Below are 15,640 nucleotides of genomic sequence, written 5' to 3' on the forward strand. Positions count from 1 at the left end.
GGCAGACACCCCCAAAAGAGCTGCAGCAAGAGTTTAAAATGTAGAAGCTGAAATGTTGTGATAACCCTGAATTGAACCAGCTCGTTCTGTCACAGGGATTGCCCCAAACTCACACTCTTCTTTGCAGGATTGAGAAGGTTCTGTAGGAACTTCCCGCCCCCGGCCCCTCCTCCGTTTCCTCCTCCTGTGGTGTCTTTCTTACTCCCTTTCTCGTCTCCTATCTTCAGAGTGGAGCAGGTCTGCGGTCTGAACAGGGAAGCCAGGGAACCCCATGACTGCAGGCCCCCTTCACCTCCTCCAGCCCCCAGCCCCCACTCATTCTCTGAGTCAGGGCCCAACAGGTCCCACTGGCTGGGGAGGGAGGGGGTTTTGGGCTTCCCCTGGCCCTGCGTCCTCTCAGACTGAAGAAACCTGGGTTTGACCTGAGCAACAGTCCGCTGGTAACGTTCCACCGTCTGAGTCCAGAGGTCCATGAGGGGTCCGCCCCCCAGCTCCATAGCCAAAGACCGAGCATCCTGAAAGCGTGAGGGGGGGATCGGAGGGAGGGAAGAGAGAGGGCAAGTGGAGGAGGCGGAGCAGACTGCATCACACCACTGGGTAGCCTGCAGGGGAGAGGAGATGTCAGCTGAGCTGAGAGGAGGAGGAGCTTACTTTGGGAGTCCCGCCCCACCTCGGTCAGGGTGGACAGCAGCCTCTGCGTGTGGTCCAGAGTGGTCCAGCAGTCTGACAAACAGTGCGACATGTCTCTCAGCTTCTCCCTGACCGGAGGAAGTCGGATCTGCACCTGGCTGAGCCCGGCCCAGTTCAGCTGGTTCCAGCCCTCCAAGTCACTGAGAACAGCCAGAGTCTCACTGTGCAGCTCCTGAAAGTGCAAGAAGGTCCAGAGTGAAGCTATCTGCTGCTTTCTGGTGGATTGGTGCCTGGATGAGGAAAGGTTATCAGTTAGGATATGTTCACACTGCCCTCTGCAATGTGTGTTCAAGTGGCCAGATAAAAGTCTATGTAAATATGTGTAAACATTTCAAGTTCAAAACTCTCACGTTCATGCGCTGCTACGCCAGTTTTTAGGTCCGTTTTCGGGCTCTACGTAGCAAATGCGTGTTGGACCAGGGACGGAGCTACGGGGGCTCTGGGGGACTGCTGCCCCCCCAGCAAAAAGCTCTGTTCTACTCTTGCCCCCTAATTTCTGAGTCAGCATCATTATTGACAAAAATTCAGAAATACTAATTTATTGCAAAATGAAATGAAATGGAAAAAAAATAACAAAAGCTTTATTTTTAGATAAAATAAAAACTAGAACAACAATCAAACTGATATGACGGAGGCATCTTGAAAGGTGGTTACTGGCAAGGAGACATGCCGTGTATAATTTAATGTATAGGATGCTAGCAACTGAAGAGATGAAGAGACGCCGAGTGTGAAGGTACGCTGCTTAATGTTTATGACATATAGATTATCAGGGAAACAATGTGAGAAGCGATTTGTATCCCATTAAAAGTTGTTTTAATGAGTCTGAATTCATCCGATCACATTCCAATGAGTTGCTGTGTTTCATTATTGTGGTGTTTTGGATTTAAAAAAAAGAGAATTCTGTTGAGGAAACTACAAGGTGATGTCACACCGCCGAGCATACTGCGTAATGAGACACAGAAGAGCATGTAAGAAGTGGTTTCAGCTGTGTTCAAATAAACATTCTAACAAGTTGGACTCTTTTTTTTCTTTGATAAAACAACCAACATTGCTTTTCATTTGTCTACGCATCATCTGTTACTACATTTCTTCTCGGTTATGTCAGCTATAGTGGCCGTTTTGGTTCAGTTGTTCCACTCCAGGAACAGATTGTATTCAGACTGAGGGTCCGCTTGGGTGTTTTCAGACTGAAAATTTGTCCCGGATTATCAGGGGAAATGAAGTGACATATGGGTAACATTTTTTTTTCATGCAAAATTCATGAGACTTGTATCTTTTCAACATTTCACACCAGGTGGTATCAGGTGGTGACAGTCCCGTGTAAACACTCTATCCTAAAACCGCAATCAAGAATCCGTGTTCAGTCCGTTCTTGAACGCGCATCACATGCCCCGTGTGAACGTAGCATCACACACAAACCACTAAGAGTGGTAAAATGAACCAGAACAGAAAGAACTGCCTCCTTAGTTACACGGGTGCAGTATTAAACCTCAGTTCAGCCTCTCCTTCCAAAATGAGAACCTTTAAACCACACAGAGCAGTACATTTTTGAAGAGCCGGCTTTAAAAACAGCTGCTCCACTTCAACAGGCCTTAGTGTTTATCTTTGCATCCGGAACAATTTTCCTGACAATTAAAGTGGAAATTTACCTGATCCATGTTCTGAAACACACACTTTTGGTCTTTGTGAACACTTTCAACATCACTTTATGGCAAAATGAGCTTTTTTGGAACCTGGGGTCTTTTTTTGGGGGAACTTTTATAACTGAGAACTTTAATCTTTTTTATGCTTTCTTTTAGCAGCCGTAAAGTCACTGAAAGATAAAAAGAATTCACAGGAAGTGAAAACAATTTACTTGTTGGAAGTTTTCCTTTAAGAACAGTTGAAGGACTTCTGCCACACAGGTTCAACTCACATTGACCGTTTCTCTGAAGGTCCTGAACTTCTGCTGTTTGAGCGACAGCCTGCTGAGGGACAGGGGGGGATCTCTGTAGTCCTCCAGCTGCAGCTGCACTTCCTCAATCTCCTTATCACACTGTGGGTTGGAGGCCAGGCCACATATAAACAGAACACAGAGAGATGGAGAGAAACTCACTCAGGCAAACTGTATCATGATCAGAACTCTGGAAGATTTACAGGGAGAGGAAACAAAAACGTACATTTACAGAGGAACAGTACATTACAGAGGAAATTTAAGGGTTTTCACACAGATAACTGACGACAAACTGAAGCAAAAAGGGCCCTTCAAAGAGCAGTTCTGCTGATTAAAAGTGTATGTTCCTCCCGTAGCAGACCTTTTCCAGTTTGTCCACCAGTCCTGCCAGTTGTCCCAGCGCTTCCAGATTGCGGCCTCTCTGGTTGGACACCTGAACCAGCTGATGCAGAGCGTGGTCCACGCTGTCATACAGCTGGGAGGCTGCGGCCAGAGCGGCCCTGTGGGAAAACCAGAGGCAGAGATGACACATGCATGATGAAGGACTGAGAAGTGCGTCATTCCTGTCTTTGCATACATTTCTGTGCAGTTCACGTCTGAAAAAAGGAGGGTTTAAATAAAGTGAGATTTTCTTTGGTTAAGTCTCAGCAGGATTTCATGAAGCAGGAAGTGAAGCAAAAATGTGTCAGATATTAGATCTTTGATAGGAATACTTGTTTTAAAAAATATACTAATAATAATTGTTTTAGTAAGTTGGAGAATTTAGAACAAAAATCAAGTTCAGATCCAAACCGGATTTCTGATGCACTTCTGCAAACAAAAAGACTTGTTGAACAAAAGATTCTAATGACATGGAAATGGAATTAGAAGAGCATAAAAATTAACTGGAAGCAACTTAAACATGAAGCAAATGAGAGTCTAACGCTGCAGACACATTTGAGACACATGAACAGTCTAGATCATAATTAAGAGCTAAATCCTGACCACAACACAAGACTCTAAGAAATGCTCCACCAGCTGCAGTATTGAGATGGTTCAGCAGTAAAGCTGCCATTTGGGTCTGAGCGTGTGCAGGATGCAGCTTTTGCCAGCTGCAGACCTCAGGCGGGCATTTCTGGAAAGGGAGGAGCAGCTGTGGGGCTTTCCCTGCTTCCTGCATGACTCTGCAGTTTCCACGTGTCTGCTGTGATAGGTTCAGACAAACACTGAGTCAGCATTTTCATTGTCAGCTCTTTTTCACCAATAGGATAACTGTGACGTCTAGTAGGCGACGACTCTTTTGATCTCCCTCCACAAGAATGTAAATCATCAAAACTTCAGGACATAAACAAACCATGGTAATCAGGTTACCTCTAAACTGTAATAGATTACATGGTTATTGTTGTCGGACTTTATGGTTTCCTGCATTCCTATGCAGTTCCTTCCACCAAAGCAGAAACAGACGATACAGACGAAGTTTGCCAAAAAATCATGAAATGCAATGAACATTCAAAGCAGAGTGATGACACGGCACAACACCCTTAAGCCATCCACCTGTCTGCATGGATCTGTGCCTTTTTAAATCAGCTTTCATTGCGTGTCATGCTGTGTTTTCTGTTTAAATGTCCCCTGTTGTTGGTTATAGTTTTTAGTTAGCCAGTGTCTCCTGTTTACTGCCTTTTTGTTCTCTCTGAACTCGAGCTTTCTTTTCTTTCTACTTTTATAAAGTCTTGTCATAGTTTGCTTTTTGAATTAGATTTCTGTCGAGCTGCTCAGCATCTCCTGCTTATGGTTCCTCAAAACATCATGAGAGTTTCTGAGTGTTTGCATTCTTCTGGGATCCAAACAGCGATCAGATTCCAGCTGAATGTTTGTCTGAAAATTTGTACAAACATTTGGGATTGACTCATTTCAGAGATACCAGACATGCACATTTTAAAAACTACCACCACATTTACAACACAAAAGAGTCATGACGACAATTCAGTCAGACACAAACTTCCTTTAGGCCCACTTCAATCATCTTCTGATCTATTCTAAGTCTTCCCAGTGGTCTCATAAGCCATTTTTAGCCCAAATCAAAAAGCCTGTGTCGTTAGGACATACTTTCAGCAGAGAGGGAGTAGTTCATTAAATATTTCACCTCTGAGTTGTGAGCAGGACTGTTGGCATGGGGCAACCCCGCTGCCTTTTCCCCTCCCTATAATGAGAGCTCTCTGTTTACATGCACTCCTGCTAGCTTACAGCCCCTCACATCCCCAAGCTAACCTCACTGGTGCGACAAAAACAACCAGCAATATTGAAGCTTTCGTCCTGTACATTTTTGAGTCAGATTCCAGATTAGACAAGGAAAACAAAGACGTGAATCAGAATAGAGCGGAGCAGGGAGCTTGTGGACCGCCCGGTGTATTTTCCACATCACAAATATGCACCTTTTCAAAGCAGCATTTTTTCATTTCCTCCTGATTCAACATTTAAATAAAGAAACATTCAGAAATGCAATTTTAAGCTTAATTTTCTTCATATCCTCAATCACGAGAAAAAAATGCCACAAAAACGTGTTAAAAAGACAATTTTTATCTGAGTGGGTATTTAAAGTTCAGCTGGTACAACAGCAGAAACCAGCGCAAACATTGTTTCTGTGTCTGCTGCTGAAAGCAACAGACTGCATTTGACTCACCGTGTCATGAAATAACAGTTATTCTGCCGAATTTTATTTTTCTGTTATTTCATAACTAGGCGATGAGTTGCAAACTCATCAGGAAAACTTTGTGTTTGCAATTTAAAGTTTAAAGTCTCACCAAGATTTCAAACTTCCGGAGGCCTTAGTGTTGGAAGACAAAGCCTGTCTCTGGATACTAAATAATTTCAACTTAGAAAAAATTCTCAGATTCTATTCAAAATGGAAGTTTAATTCCTTTTGATTTGTTTGCCTTCTTCATGTTTTTTCATCCCTGCTGTGTTGCCATTTGTTGCTCTTGGGGGGGGGGGGGGGGGGGTATAAACAGGACATGTCTACATAAAGGTTTATGAAAAACAAACTGGGCGAACACAGACAGGGCTCCTCTGAAGAAGCTGTGTTAGTGTGAGAGGAAGCAGGCAGATGGAGGAAAACATTGAAGCTGGACTGCTCCATGCACCTTCATGTGATCTTTGGATCATGTGATGTTTTACTGCAATCAGTAGATCTGAAATCTGCAGCTTACAAGCATTTGAGGATTTCTTTGTGTGAACAAAATGAAAGTGATGGATGCACAACAATAACTGTGGCTGTCTCAGCATTTGTCAAGCACAAACTTGTTGTTCCATTACCTGCAGTCAGGCGACTTCTGTCCTAATCCAGATGAACAGTTTGTCAACCCCGCGAGCCAGGCCCCGCCCCTTTGCTGGAGCTCAGTTAGGCGCTGGTCGGCGAGCACGTTGGCCATGAGCCGCCTGTGCTTGTCGATGCTCTGCGGAACAGCCTGAGGACGCACAAGAGCTTTGAGTTCTCATATGTTCCACTGAAATCACCATAGGAAGCAGAAAAGAGGGCATGGCCCCAGATGACCTTGATGTCATCCGGCATTGGCTCAGTCTCCAATTCCTGCTGGGCCTCTCCCAGCAGACAGAGGGCGCTCTCACAGTGCTCTGCCAAGCTTTCCAGTCTCTAATCAAAAGACACAAATACACTGCTGTCAGAGAGAAGAATTACAATAAAAAAAGTTTGGAAATATGCTTAATCACATCTTCCTCTGAGCATTTATTGAACCCAGAGTCAATGAAAAGTGAGCTTAAACATAAACAAGCAGAGCAAACAGGCTGACTTGCTTGGGCTTCATGTTCCACATCAGTCTCTGATGCTTACAGATTTGGTTAGTAGTTTAAAGGTTTAAAGGAAGAAAAGAGGGTTTGGGAAGGTGGGAGAAGGTCAACTTTTGGAGTATATCAAAGATGAAGAGCAGAGTCCATCATACAGAATCCTTAACTCAATTCAAGGACCAGGAGCTGCTTATGAGGGGTGAGGGGGGGAGGGGGGAGACTGCTGCTGAAGCAGCTAAAGTTTGGAAAGATTTTTGTGCAGCAGACCAAAGATAAAAGAGTTCTAATGTTTAACATGAACTTAACCTTTTATAATTATTGGTATATTTGCTGTATCAAATATGATACACCAAGCATAGTGTATAAAAATGTGTATCAAATATATAACCATTCGTATCATATTTGACACGTATTTCTGAGACCCTTATCTCAATACTTTCCTTAAAAAAAGCCATTGTATATAACTGTTTTCTGCCCTGTTGTTCATCATCATTCCACTAGAGGCACTATCAGAGAGTCTTTTCCTGCTCTTTTCAAAATGTCTACTTCCGAGAAATCTCGAAAACACTCTTCACGGTTGAAAGGATGCATTGGAATGCATGCGGTTGAAAGAAACCTTTTTTTGATACTCTTTAAAAGAATATCAACAAATGTTGCATTCTTTCAATTATAAAGAATTTCTTTATAACACAATTACACCAGGTTAAAAAAGTGTGAGTCAAATTTGATACTGTCACTATCTATCTATATCTAATTAAAAATGATACTTGATCTTTTTATGTTTTTGTTTTGTCTTTGATGTAGTGGACTTTAAAGGGTTAAGGGTTTTATACATATAAATATATATATTTTACAGTTATATATATTATATTATTATCTGTTAATAAGAGTTGTATAAATATGGTGATGTTGGGTTTGACATCATTTATCATGCTGTGAATTGTTTCGATCTAAGGACTCAGAAAGTGTGGGTTCTTTGAAGCGGTGATGTTTCTGAGGAGCTGAAGAACAAATGTCCATTTGTCTCAGACAGATGAGTCAAGTTACCAGTCTGAAGGCCAGCCAGTCTGAGTGCGAGTGGCTGAAGTCTCCATCCAGTTCTTTGAGGAGCTGCTGCTTGTCCACATACTGCTGCAGCACCGCTGTCCCCTTCACCAGGTGGACCTGCCAAGAGCCAGAGTACTCTGAAGACTCAACATGGAGAAGGCTTGACAACAAACATGTGAACATTGTTTCCAAAAGCATACATACAAAAAAATTGGATTGCATTGACTGTAAAGGCTTTGGTTTATATAAATGTAGTCTGCTGTGATCAAAGACTATAAAACATTAGTTTCGCTTGTTTAATAAAGCACAAACAGAAACAGAGAAAGTTAACAGAAAATGTAAAAAAAAATTCCTCTCCTGTTCAGGATTTTCCTTTATCAAGTTTGAGACTGAAATTCGAAGCAGAAGTTATAAAGATGTATGTGATATTTTATATAGCCTTTATTCGTTGTGATGTTTTGTTTAAGTTCTGTTAAAGAATTTTTGGACATCTATGAGGCTTTGAGTGTCTAAAAAGTGCAGCACAAATAGAGTTTTGCACTGCTATTCTGTGACTGTAAATCACTGCCCTTCTTCCACCGTGCTTGACAGTTGTGAGTTTGGTGATTCTGGGTTTTGAGGTTAAAAATGTCCGTTTTAACTTAATGTGTTGATTTGACATTGCTCCTTCAGTCTCTTCAGATGCAGCTCTGTAAAAATCAAAAATGTCATGATGTCTTCACCTCCAAAAAATTAATGCTACGTTCATACCGTCTTTGGCAACGTGCGCTGAAGTGACCACGTCTGATGAAAAGTCTATGGAAATACGTTACAAGCTTCCACATTCAAAATTCTCGTGTTCACGAGTTGCTACTCAAGTTTTAAAGTCTGTTTTTGGACTTTACGTACGTGCGTTACTGCACATGCATTAAAAGTTAAACCAGTTGAACTTTAGCCAGTTTGTTAGTGACATATGGATGGAGTCCTTTTACATTCACGAAAGTGGCAGTGGTTTAAAAATTCATCATGGAGGAGAAATTGATAATTGCGGTTTACGCCAGGCCTTTTCCAACATGCAGTATCGGGTAGGAACAATGTGAAGGCCACATGCTGGAGGCATCATGTGTCTCGTGTGAACGTAGCATAAGGTGGATGCGCGGGCAAGTTTCATAGAGTCAGTGATACCCAAATACACGTTCACACAACATTGTTCTGAAAAATTGGTTTACTCATGAAATTAGCATGTAGTCCATGAAAGGTCACCTCTGTTCCATGTACAGTGTGGGAAAGAAGCTCTTCTTGCTCTTCCACCAGAACCAGGACTGACCCAAGACCCCCGGGAACCAGCGCCTGGAGCGCAGAGGCACATATGTGAGCAACTCACATCAGCGGGCAGACTACAGCACACGAGCATGCTCACCTGGAAGCGTTTCAGTGCAGAAAGGCAGAGGTCAGAGGGGGGAAAGCGTCTGCTGTCTAGCAGCACCGTCAGACCTTTTTCTCTGGCTGTAGGTCTAAGTCACACAGAGAAGAGAGGAGGACCAAAGAGACACCAGCAATGAGTATTGACACTGCACTTTTAGAGTCAAGCAAGCTTTTAAAAACACCCAGAAAAATCTGTAATAAAGAGAAGATTTTTGCTCCACTGATAATGCTCTTCTTGGAAATCCTGATTTTATCAGCTGCACTAACTTACTGTTAAAAGAGGCCCCTTGGAAATAAGTAAAAAAAAAAACAGATTTTCTTTAAATAAGCAAAAATATCTACCATGTTTAAATTATTACAGTGAAAAAACTTTCATGATAAGATTATTTTTCTTGCAAAACAGAAAGTAAGAGATTTGTTCTACTTTCTAAAGATTCTGTTATTGAAGTGCATGAGTAGAACTCAAAAACTGCTCAGCCATTGTTCTTGCATCCTTATTTTAACACAAGTTTCAGGAGGGAGAACTAAAAGAAAACTTTGAATATCCCAGCAGCCTGGATGAATCCGATCCCACTGGAAACATTTAAATCAACTTTTTGGAAGGAAAAAAGACGCCTAAAGCCTAAAAATTCATTTTACGTAGACTGCAATGACCCGTTTACCACAGCACTTTTGTAAAGAAGGTTTTAAGAGTTTTTATCTGGCTATATAAATTAAAACAATAAAATTTTACTTATTTTTGTATAACTGTATTTCTCTGTTTGCTTTGAGCAATCAATGCTCCTATTTTAGTTGATTAACACTGTTGAAAAAAATTCTTGAAGACTTTTCTAAATTTTCTCCTGTCTGAAACAACATCCTGTTTTAATACAAGGAAAACTGAAGACATTGTGTTTTATACTTCTGTCAGTTATTAGTGGATATTCCTCTGTTTATTTCTAGCTTTTCCATCTTTTTTGTTATGCGTTTGTTTTGCAAATTTCTTTAATTGGAGTTTTTTTTTCTCAAACAGAACAGAACCTGAAAATAGAATGATCTGATCTTACCGGGTGATTCTGTGAAAGCAGGCCAGAATCTGGGCCGCCTCCTCCACACAGAATCCCTCCTTCAAAGACCCGGCCTCAGTGAAAACCAGCGCCCGCCCCAGCCTGTCCACCGTACCTTAGCACAGGAAGCACATGGAGTGAAGGATGTGTCTGAAGGGGTCTGGATGATATGAATGCAGCGTCATTTAGGAGGGTTGCTTGCCTGTCAGCTGCAGCACCCCTGACTGCAGCAACTCTGCATCCAGCTGCCGGAGCAGCACCGGCTCTTTGGAGGTGACTCTGGTCTGCAGGTCAGGGTGGGCCTCTGCGGGGCAGGGTTCCCCACAGAGGGGGCCAGGGCAAGATGTACCGGACTGGACATGACACAGAGATTCCGTTTCTGTCTCTGTTCAAGGACAAAAACAAGCAAAATTCAGAAAAGACAATGAAAATGCTGGAGGACTCAGCAGGACCTAAACCCAGGTTTTTCAGACCTGCTCTGCTTCTCCTTCTGCTGTGTTTTGCCTCAGCAGTTGTTGTGGGACCTCCTTCCTCCCCGTCAGCCAGTTCTGTTTGCTCGGGCTGAGTTTTCTCTGCATTTGAATGCTTAGCAGATGCAGAGCAGCTGGGGGGGCTGGCCGGAGAAGCTTTTCCCTGAACTTTTGAGGCTTTCTGCTTTGGACGGCCACCAGACCTGGCTCTCCCTCTGGCTCCTTTCCCCTTCCTTCTCCTCCTAGAAACAAAGAACAGATCAGGGTTTAAAAGCTTTCATTTGCACCTGGAAGTGTGCCATCATAAAGCATAAAGGTTGCATAGTTGCTGTGTGTCAAGTTTGTGCACCGTGGCGCTCTGAATCCCGCAGTTTTGATGTCTTTCCCCCTAGGACACGCTCGATCCTCAGTCTTTCCTTCATCCTTGTCGTCTGCAAGCTTTGGTTTGGGCAAATTCTTGGTCGTAGACCCACTGCAGGTGTCATTTTGGCCCACACAGACCTGTGCGAGTGGTCTTTGTGGTGCGTCTGATGTGGGGGTAGCAGGATCGCTGTCCCAGCTCAGCCGTTTATCAGAGTCCTCAAAAACTGAGTCGGATTGGGATCCTTGATCTGACTGACCCTCTGAAGCAGGTTTGTGGTTTAAGCCATGTATCCCAATGGTGAGCATGTTGTCGCTGCTCTGGGAATCTTTCCTTCTGTCGCTGCAGGCATGTGTGACCCCGCTGCTGTCTCTTTCTCGACCCACACCGGGCCGTCTTGGACCTCCAAAGCAGATACCTCTGATTTCTGGAACTGCAGAGCCAGTGCTTCCTTTATTTCCTTCATCTGAGTCATGTGCAGAGCATGGCCTCCTTCCCTTACCGGTTTCTGCCACACCTCTTAGAGGCTGTGGGGGTAGCACTTCTTCTTTGGTTGTAGACAAATCTCCTCTGGCACCAACAATTGCTCGAAAACTTCCTGATCTTTCCATCTTCCAATGTCCCCACGCTTTTCCTCTGCGAAGCTTAATGGCTTTACCTCTCCTGCACAGAGGCAACGTTTTGGTTTTGGAGATCCCATGCATCTCTAGGTACCTCTGCCTGTTGTCAACCCTTCCATCTGGGCCCCCTCTGAGCTCCAAAAGCTCCACATAATCACCGTCCAGCTGAGGCTGCCTCGCGGTCCGTCCAAGACCATCTTCACTGCTCCTTCGTCTGAGCGCAGGATTGCCAACCAAACCATGTGCGATCGAGGCATCATCTTCCTCTTCATCCCAGGACCAGGAGTCCAGTTCCCCTGAAGATGAGTCACCCCAACCCCCAAGACTGCTGCCTCCTTCACTGGGGAGTCGCTTGCTCATTGGACTGTCTTTGTTGGCTAAGAGGTCCACCTCTTCAGAGGGATCGTGGATAAACTTTGGGTAGACTATCTCTTTCCAAGGAAGTCGTACCACTCCGTCGCTGGTGCTGACGAGGCAGGTGTCAAGCCCTCCCCCAACTGATAAAAAACAAAAGAAACTGAGCTTTATAATCATTGTGCACACATTTACCAGCACAAGTATGACTGACCAACTGTTGTTGGTTTTGAATAGAAATGTGGGTTTCAGCATGGATGTAGCTGCTGCTGTGACCTCTTACCTTCTCTCCTGTGACCTCGCTCTTTGTTGACGCTGTGAAGCCACTCAGAGGTAAACACCAGAGGGTGCTGTGACTCGGGCACCAAGATTTCCTGAACGGTGCGACCCCCAGCAGCCAGACATTTCAGGGCGAGTCTGGGGCAGCGGGTTGAAAAGGGCACCACCTGCAGGTAGAAGTCATTACTGCGCAGGAGCCTCCAGTCCAAGGTGGAGAGCTGGACCACCACCTTTTCACCCAGGCAGAGAGGCCAGCCGGAGTGGAGGAACAGACACCCGAGGTACTGAGACTGCGGCAGAAACAAGAAGACACAGATTTCAATGCAGGTGTGCAGGTTTTGAGAGGGAAGACCTCACATGACACCGAACACAAAGAGCAGCTCTCAAACAGCTAACTGCAGGCTGCAGTTTAACAGTTACTCAAATGAGCTGAATTTTTCAGAGCTGATAACATCCAAGTCCAGTCTTTGACCAACTGCATTTAAATGTCAGGCTGGCATGTGACTGTGTTTTCAGCTGAAACAATGGGAACGCTCTGGAGAACTGTAAGTCAGGCAGAAATGTGCAGATGAGCAGCAGCTCTTCACAAAAGCCGGCTGCTGCTCCAACAGACCAGCATTCAGAAGCAAACCAACTGAGTGGATCAGGTACCCAAGCAAAAGATAAAAACTCTGATTTGATTAAAAAAATCTCTTGTTTAAAAAAGTTCAAAAGCTTTGAGTGCCAAGTGTGTCTCCCCCTCCACCCCAGTGTTGGGGAGGCGTTCCCCTGACAGCCACTTCCCCAAAATTCCTCTCAGTCTATTTTATTGCGACAAGCTTGCATGCACAATGAAAGCCATGTCCTCACTGTCTCCCCCCTCCTACATATGGAAGGAATTACTGTCATGAGTCAGAGGCTAACCCCAGTTTCCCTTAGCAGCAGAGTTTGCTCACAATCCTCGTGTACGTTTGAGCGTCTGAGATCTTTTAATTTTTTCTTTTTGCTTTAACACTGTGAAACTTTCACACTCTAAGATTTTCTGGATGATTTGAGGCACTTTTAGATTTCTTCCTGTTTCCAGATGTTTCAAACTTTCTGCAAGGAAAACATTCAACTTCTTCTTTTGGCTTCATGCCCTGATTTTTATTGTTTTGTTTTGTTTTTATTTTAGATGTTTATTCCAGGTGAAACTTATTGTAACCTTCTTTCATTATTGTTTCTATAAAATTGAGATTTTTTTGTGCATTATGTAGAAAAAGATATTTGAATGCCTGCAAAGAAAAATGATTTGTAATATCCAGCCATTTAGATTTGAGCCAGATGCCAGCTGAGATGAGGAAAACGAAGACCTACGTTGATCTAGTCGTCTACAAGTGGATGCATCAGAATGAAGCAAAGCAGGGAGCTTCAGGCTCACTCAGCACATTTTTCATTTAAAAAATACAACTTTTTTAAACTGCATGTTTTTGTCTGCTCCTGATTCATAACAATTTGAAAATGAAATACTCTGGAATGCAGTTTTGAGCTTATTTTTCTTTATATACAGTATGTCCTTCATCATCAAAAAGTGCCACAAAGACATTTTAGACACTTTCATTGGAGTGGGTGTTTAAGAATTTTGTCTATGTAATTTTTTTTATTGTGAATCTTTCGCCACAGTTTTGCTCCCTTTTCACTCATTTATATTTGATTTAAGCAAAACTATTTAACAAATAATTTCCTCTGACCTGCCTGATTTTGGCTTTGATGGGTGAACATGTATTTTCTTGACTTCCATCCTGAACTCCGGTTCAGGTCAGACAGAGAACTCACACAGACAAGCATCACCAGAGGAAGAGGAGCCATTGGCTGACAGATTTCCCACAGTATATTCGCTTCATGTGACAGCTGGTTCTGCTTTGGATTATACAGAATCGTGTGTTCAGCACTCACACAGGCGTGCTGCTGGAGTTTGTGCAGGAGGTGCTTGGCTGGAACAAAGTAGTCGAGGAGGTAGCGGAGACTGTCCTGTTGATAAGTTGACTCCAGGACTGAGAAGACCTTGGTAAAGAGGAAAGATTTGGGGGGTGAAAGAGAAGAAAAGCCCAAAGTGAGCAGCACTGCATGGTGTGGTTGCAGCCTTCATTTTCAGCATAAACGAGGGGCAGAAACGGGTTTCATCGCCTGGGCATCAGTCACATTCCAGGATGGAAAAAAAAAACAGGGCTGCTATGTTTTATCAAACTGTAACTTCCTCTGTGCAAAGAAAACAAAAATAAACAACATTGGAGCCTGAGAAAAACAGTCCAAAAGCTTCAGCGTACTACCCTAAGTGTTCAGAAACAAAAACAGCTACTACAGCCGTCTGACCGTAAAGAAAATGATAAAATAAGATACACAATACCACATGGATCTATCTGAAAACATCTCAAATTCCATCTGAGAACAAGTTCAGCTGAATCAGCAGAAATCAGTCCACACCATGTGGACCCAAACTTGAACTTTATCACAATTGTTGAAGAAAAACACAAAAGAATCAACTGCTGTAAGAAAAAAACATGCTTTGACGCTCAAACAGGGACCAATCTAACCAACAGAGGAGACAAACCAACTCATGGGGGCACCTGGCCAGAAGAGGACCCCTGCAGGCAGATCAATTCCCAGTTATTGCATGTCTGTCATTTATCTACTTTTGTTTATTTTCATGTTTATTTTTGTCAGAACAGAAGAAAAGCAATTTGATAGCTGCTTTAAACAAAGATGGTAATTTAAATGGTTTATTTGAAACACAAATGCAAAGTATAAAACACAACAATCTTGGACAAATGTCTTATATTTGCATTTCAAATGTGTTTAAACAGTCATGGGGATCTCAATCCATGATGTAAATACACGCTCGCTCCCTGCACAGCAGTCCAGCAGTCTACAGTTGACCGATACGTCTGACAGGGGTCCTCTGGGAACTTACACAAAACCTTCTCAAGCTTAATTAGTTTTCCAATGTTTTCTTCACAGCCAGTGGTCATCATTCAGTCTTCATAAATTAGTGAGCTGATATTTGAAAGGCTTATGTCATGGTCCACAAGGACTTAGTTTGATTTCCTGTTTGAGCTTGGTTAAAAAATGAAAGTTCACTAAATAACCAATAGCTGGCTTTTCAAACAACCAAGTGCTTTGCTTGAATATAAAACACGCTAGCTCCATAAAACCTTTTGCCTCTGTGGTTTTATTTGATGTCCATGTCCGCTGGACTGATTTTTTCTACCACGATGTTTTATTTTAGGATTAAAAAAAACAGTCAGATTGGCTCGTTGTCTTTTAACCTGGATGTTACTGTCAAACCTCCAGATGTAGGACAGCCTTACAGGATATGTTCCAACTACATGATTGTTCAGTCTGTTTTCCATTTTTGGAAAACCTGGAATAATCCTATTCTCCAAAGAGAAAGGAACTGCCACCTGAACCAAATAAGTGTTGATAGTGGATCAATCTGTAACAAGGATTGTCTTCAGACTCACAAGATGCAGTTTAGTTGGAAAGCAACCAGGAGCAATGTTTTGAATAGGGACTACAAAAGCTCTGAATTCAAAAGGGCTGCAGAAACCTTCACTCATGAAGTCTTTTGATGAAGCTTCTTTTCCTTTGGTGGACTAAATGACAAATGACGATCCAGGAAATCAGAGTGTCACTCCTGA

The 15,640-nt window shown here is 43.1% G+C and overlaps 1 protein-coding gene across 1 annotated transcript in view; it reads right to left on the minus strand.

The window, feature by feature from the left end:
* The window catches only part of arhgef40 (Rho guanine nucleotide exchange factor (GEF) 40), a 48,900-nt gene that overhangs the window by 21,098 nt on the left and 12,162 nt on the right, over positions 1 to 15,640 (minus strand). Inside the window, exons 3-17 of the mRNA XM_011487689.4 lie at positions 13,899 to 14,006; positions 11,989 to 12,274; positions 10,720 to 11,848; positions 10,374 to 10,612; positions 10,103 to 10,285; positions 9,901 to 10,015; positions 8,850 to 8,943; positions 8,693 to 8,779; positions 7,451 to 7,567; positions 6,153 to 6,251; positions 5,915 to 6,066; positions 2,985 to 3,123; positions 2,606 to 2,725; positions 671 to 862; positions 114 to 602 (exon numbers count right to left, since the gene is read on the minus strand). Of these exons, the coding sequence (XP_011485991.1) occupies positions 114 to 602; positions 671 to 862; positions 2,606 to 2,725; positions 2,985 to 3,123; positions 5,915 to 6,066; positions 6,153 to 6,251; positions 7,451 to 7,567; positions 8,693 to 8,779; positions 8,850 to 8,943; positions 9,901 to 10,015; positions 10,103 to 10,285; positions 10,374 to 10,612; positions 10,720 to 11,848; positions 11,989 to 12,274; positions 13,899 to 14,006 (3,549 nt within the window). The remainder of the gene's footprint in view (positions 1 to 113; positions 603 to 670; positions 863 to 2,605; positions 2,726 to 2,984; positions 3,124 to 5,914; positions 6,067 to 6,152; positions 6,252 to 7,450; positions 7,568 to 8,692; positions 8,780 to 8,849; positions 8,944 to 9,900; positions 10,016 to 10,102; positions 10,286 to 10,373; positions 10,613 to 10,719; positions 11,849 to 11,988; positions 12,275 to 13,898; positions 14,007 to 15,640) is intronic.

The sequence above is a fragment of the Oryzias latipes genome, chromosome 18 (assembly GCF_053564925.1).
Source record: "Oryzias latipes strain Hd-rR chromosome 18, Olatipes_Hd-rR_3.1".
NCBI classification, from domain to species: domain Eukaryota; kingdom Metazoa; phylum Chordata; class Actinopteri; order Beloniformes; family Adrianichthyidae; genus Oryzias; species Oryzias latipes.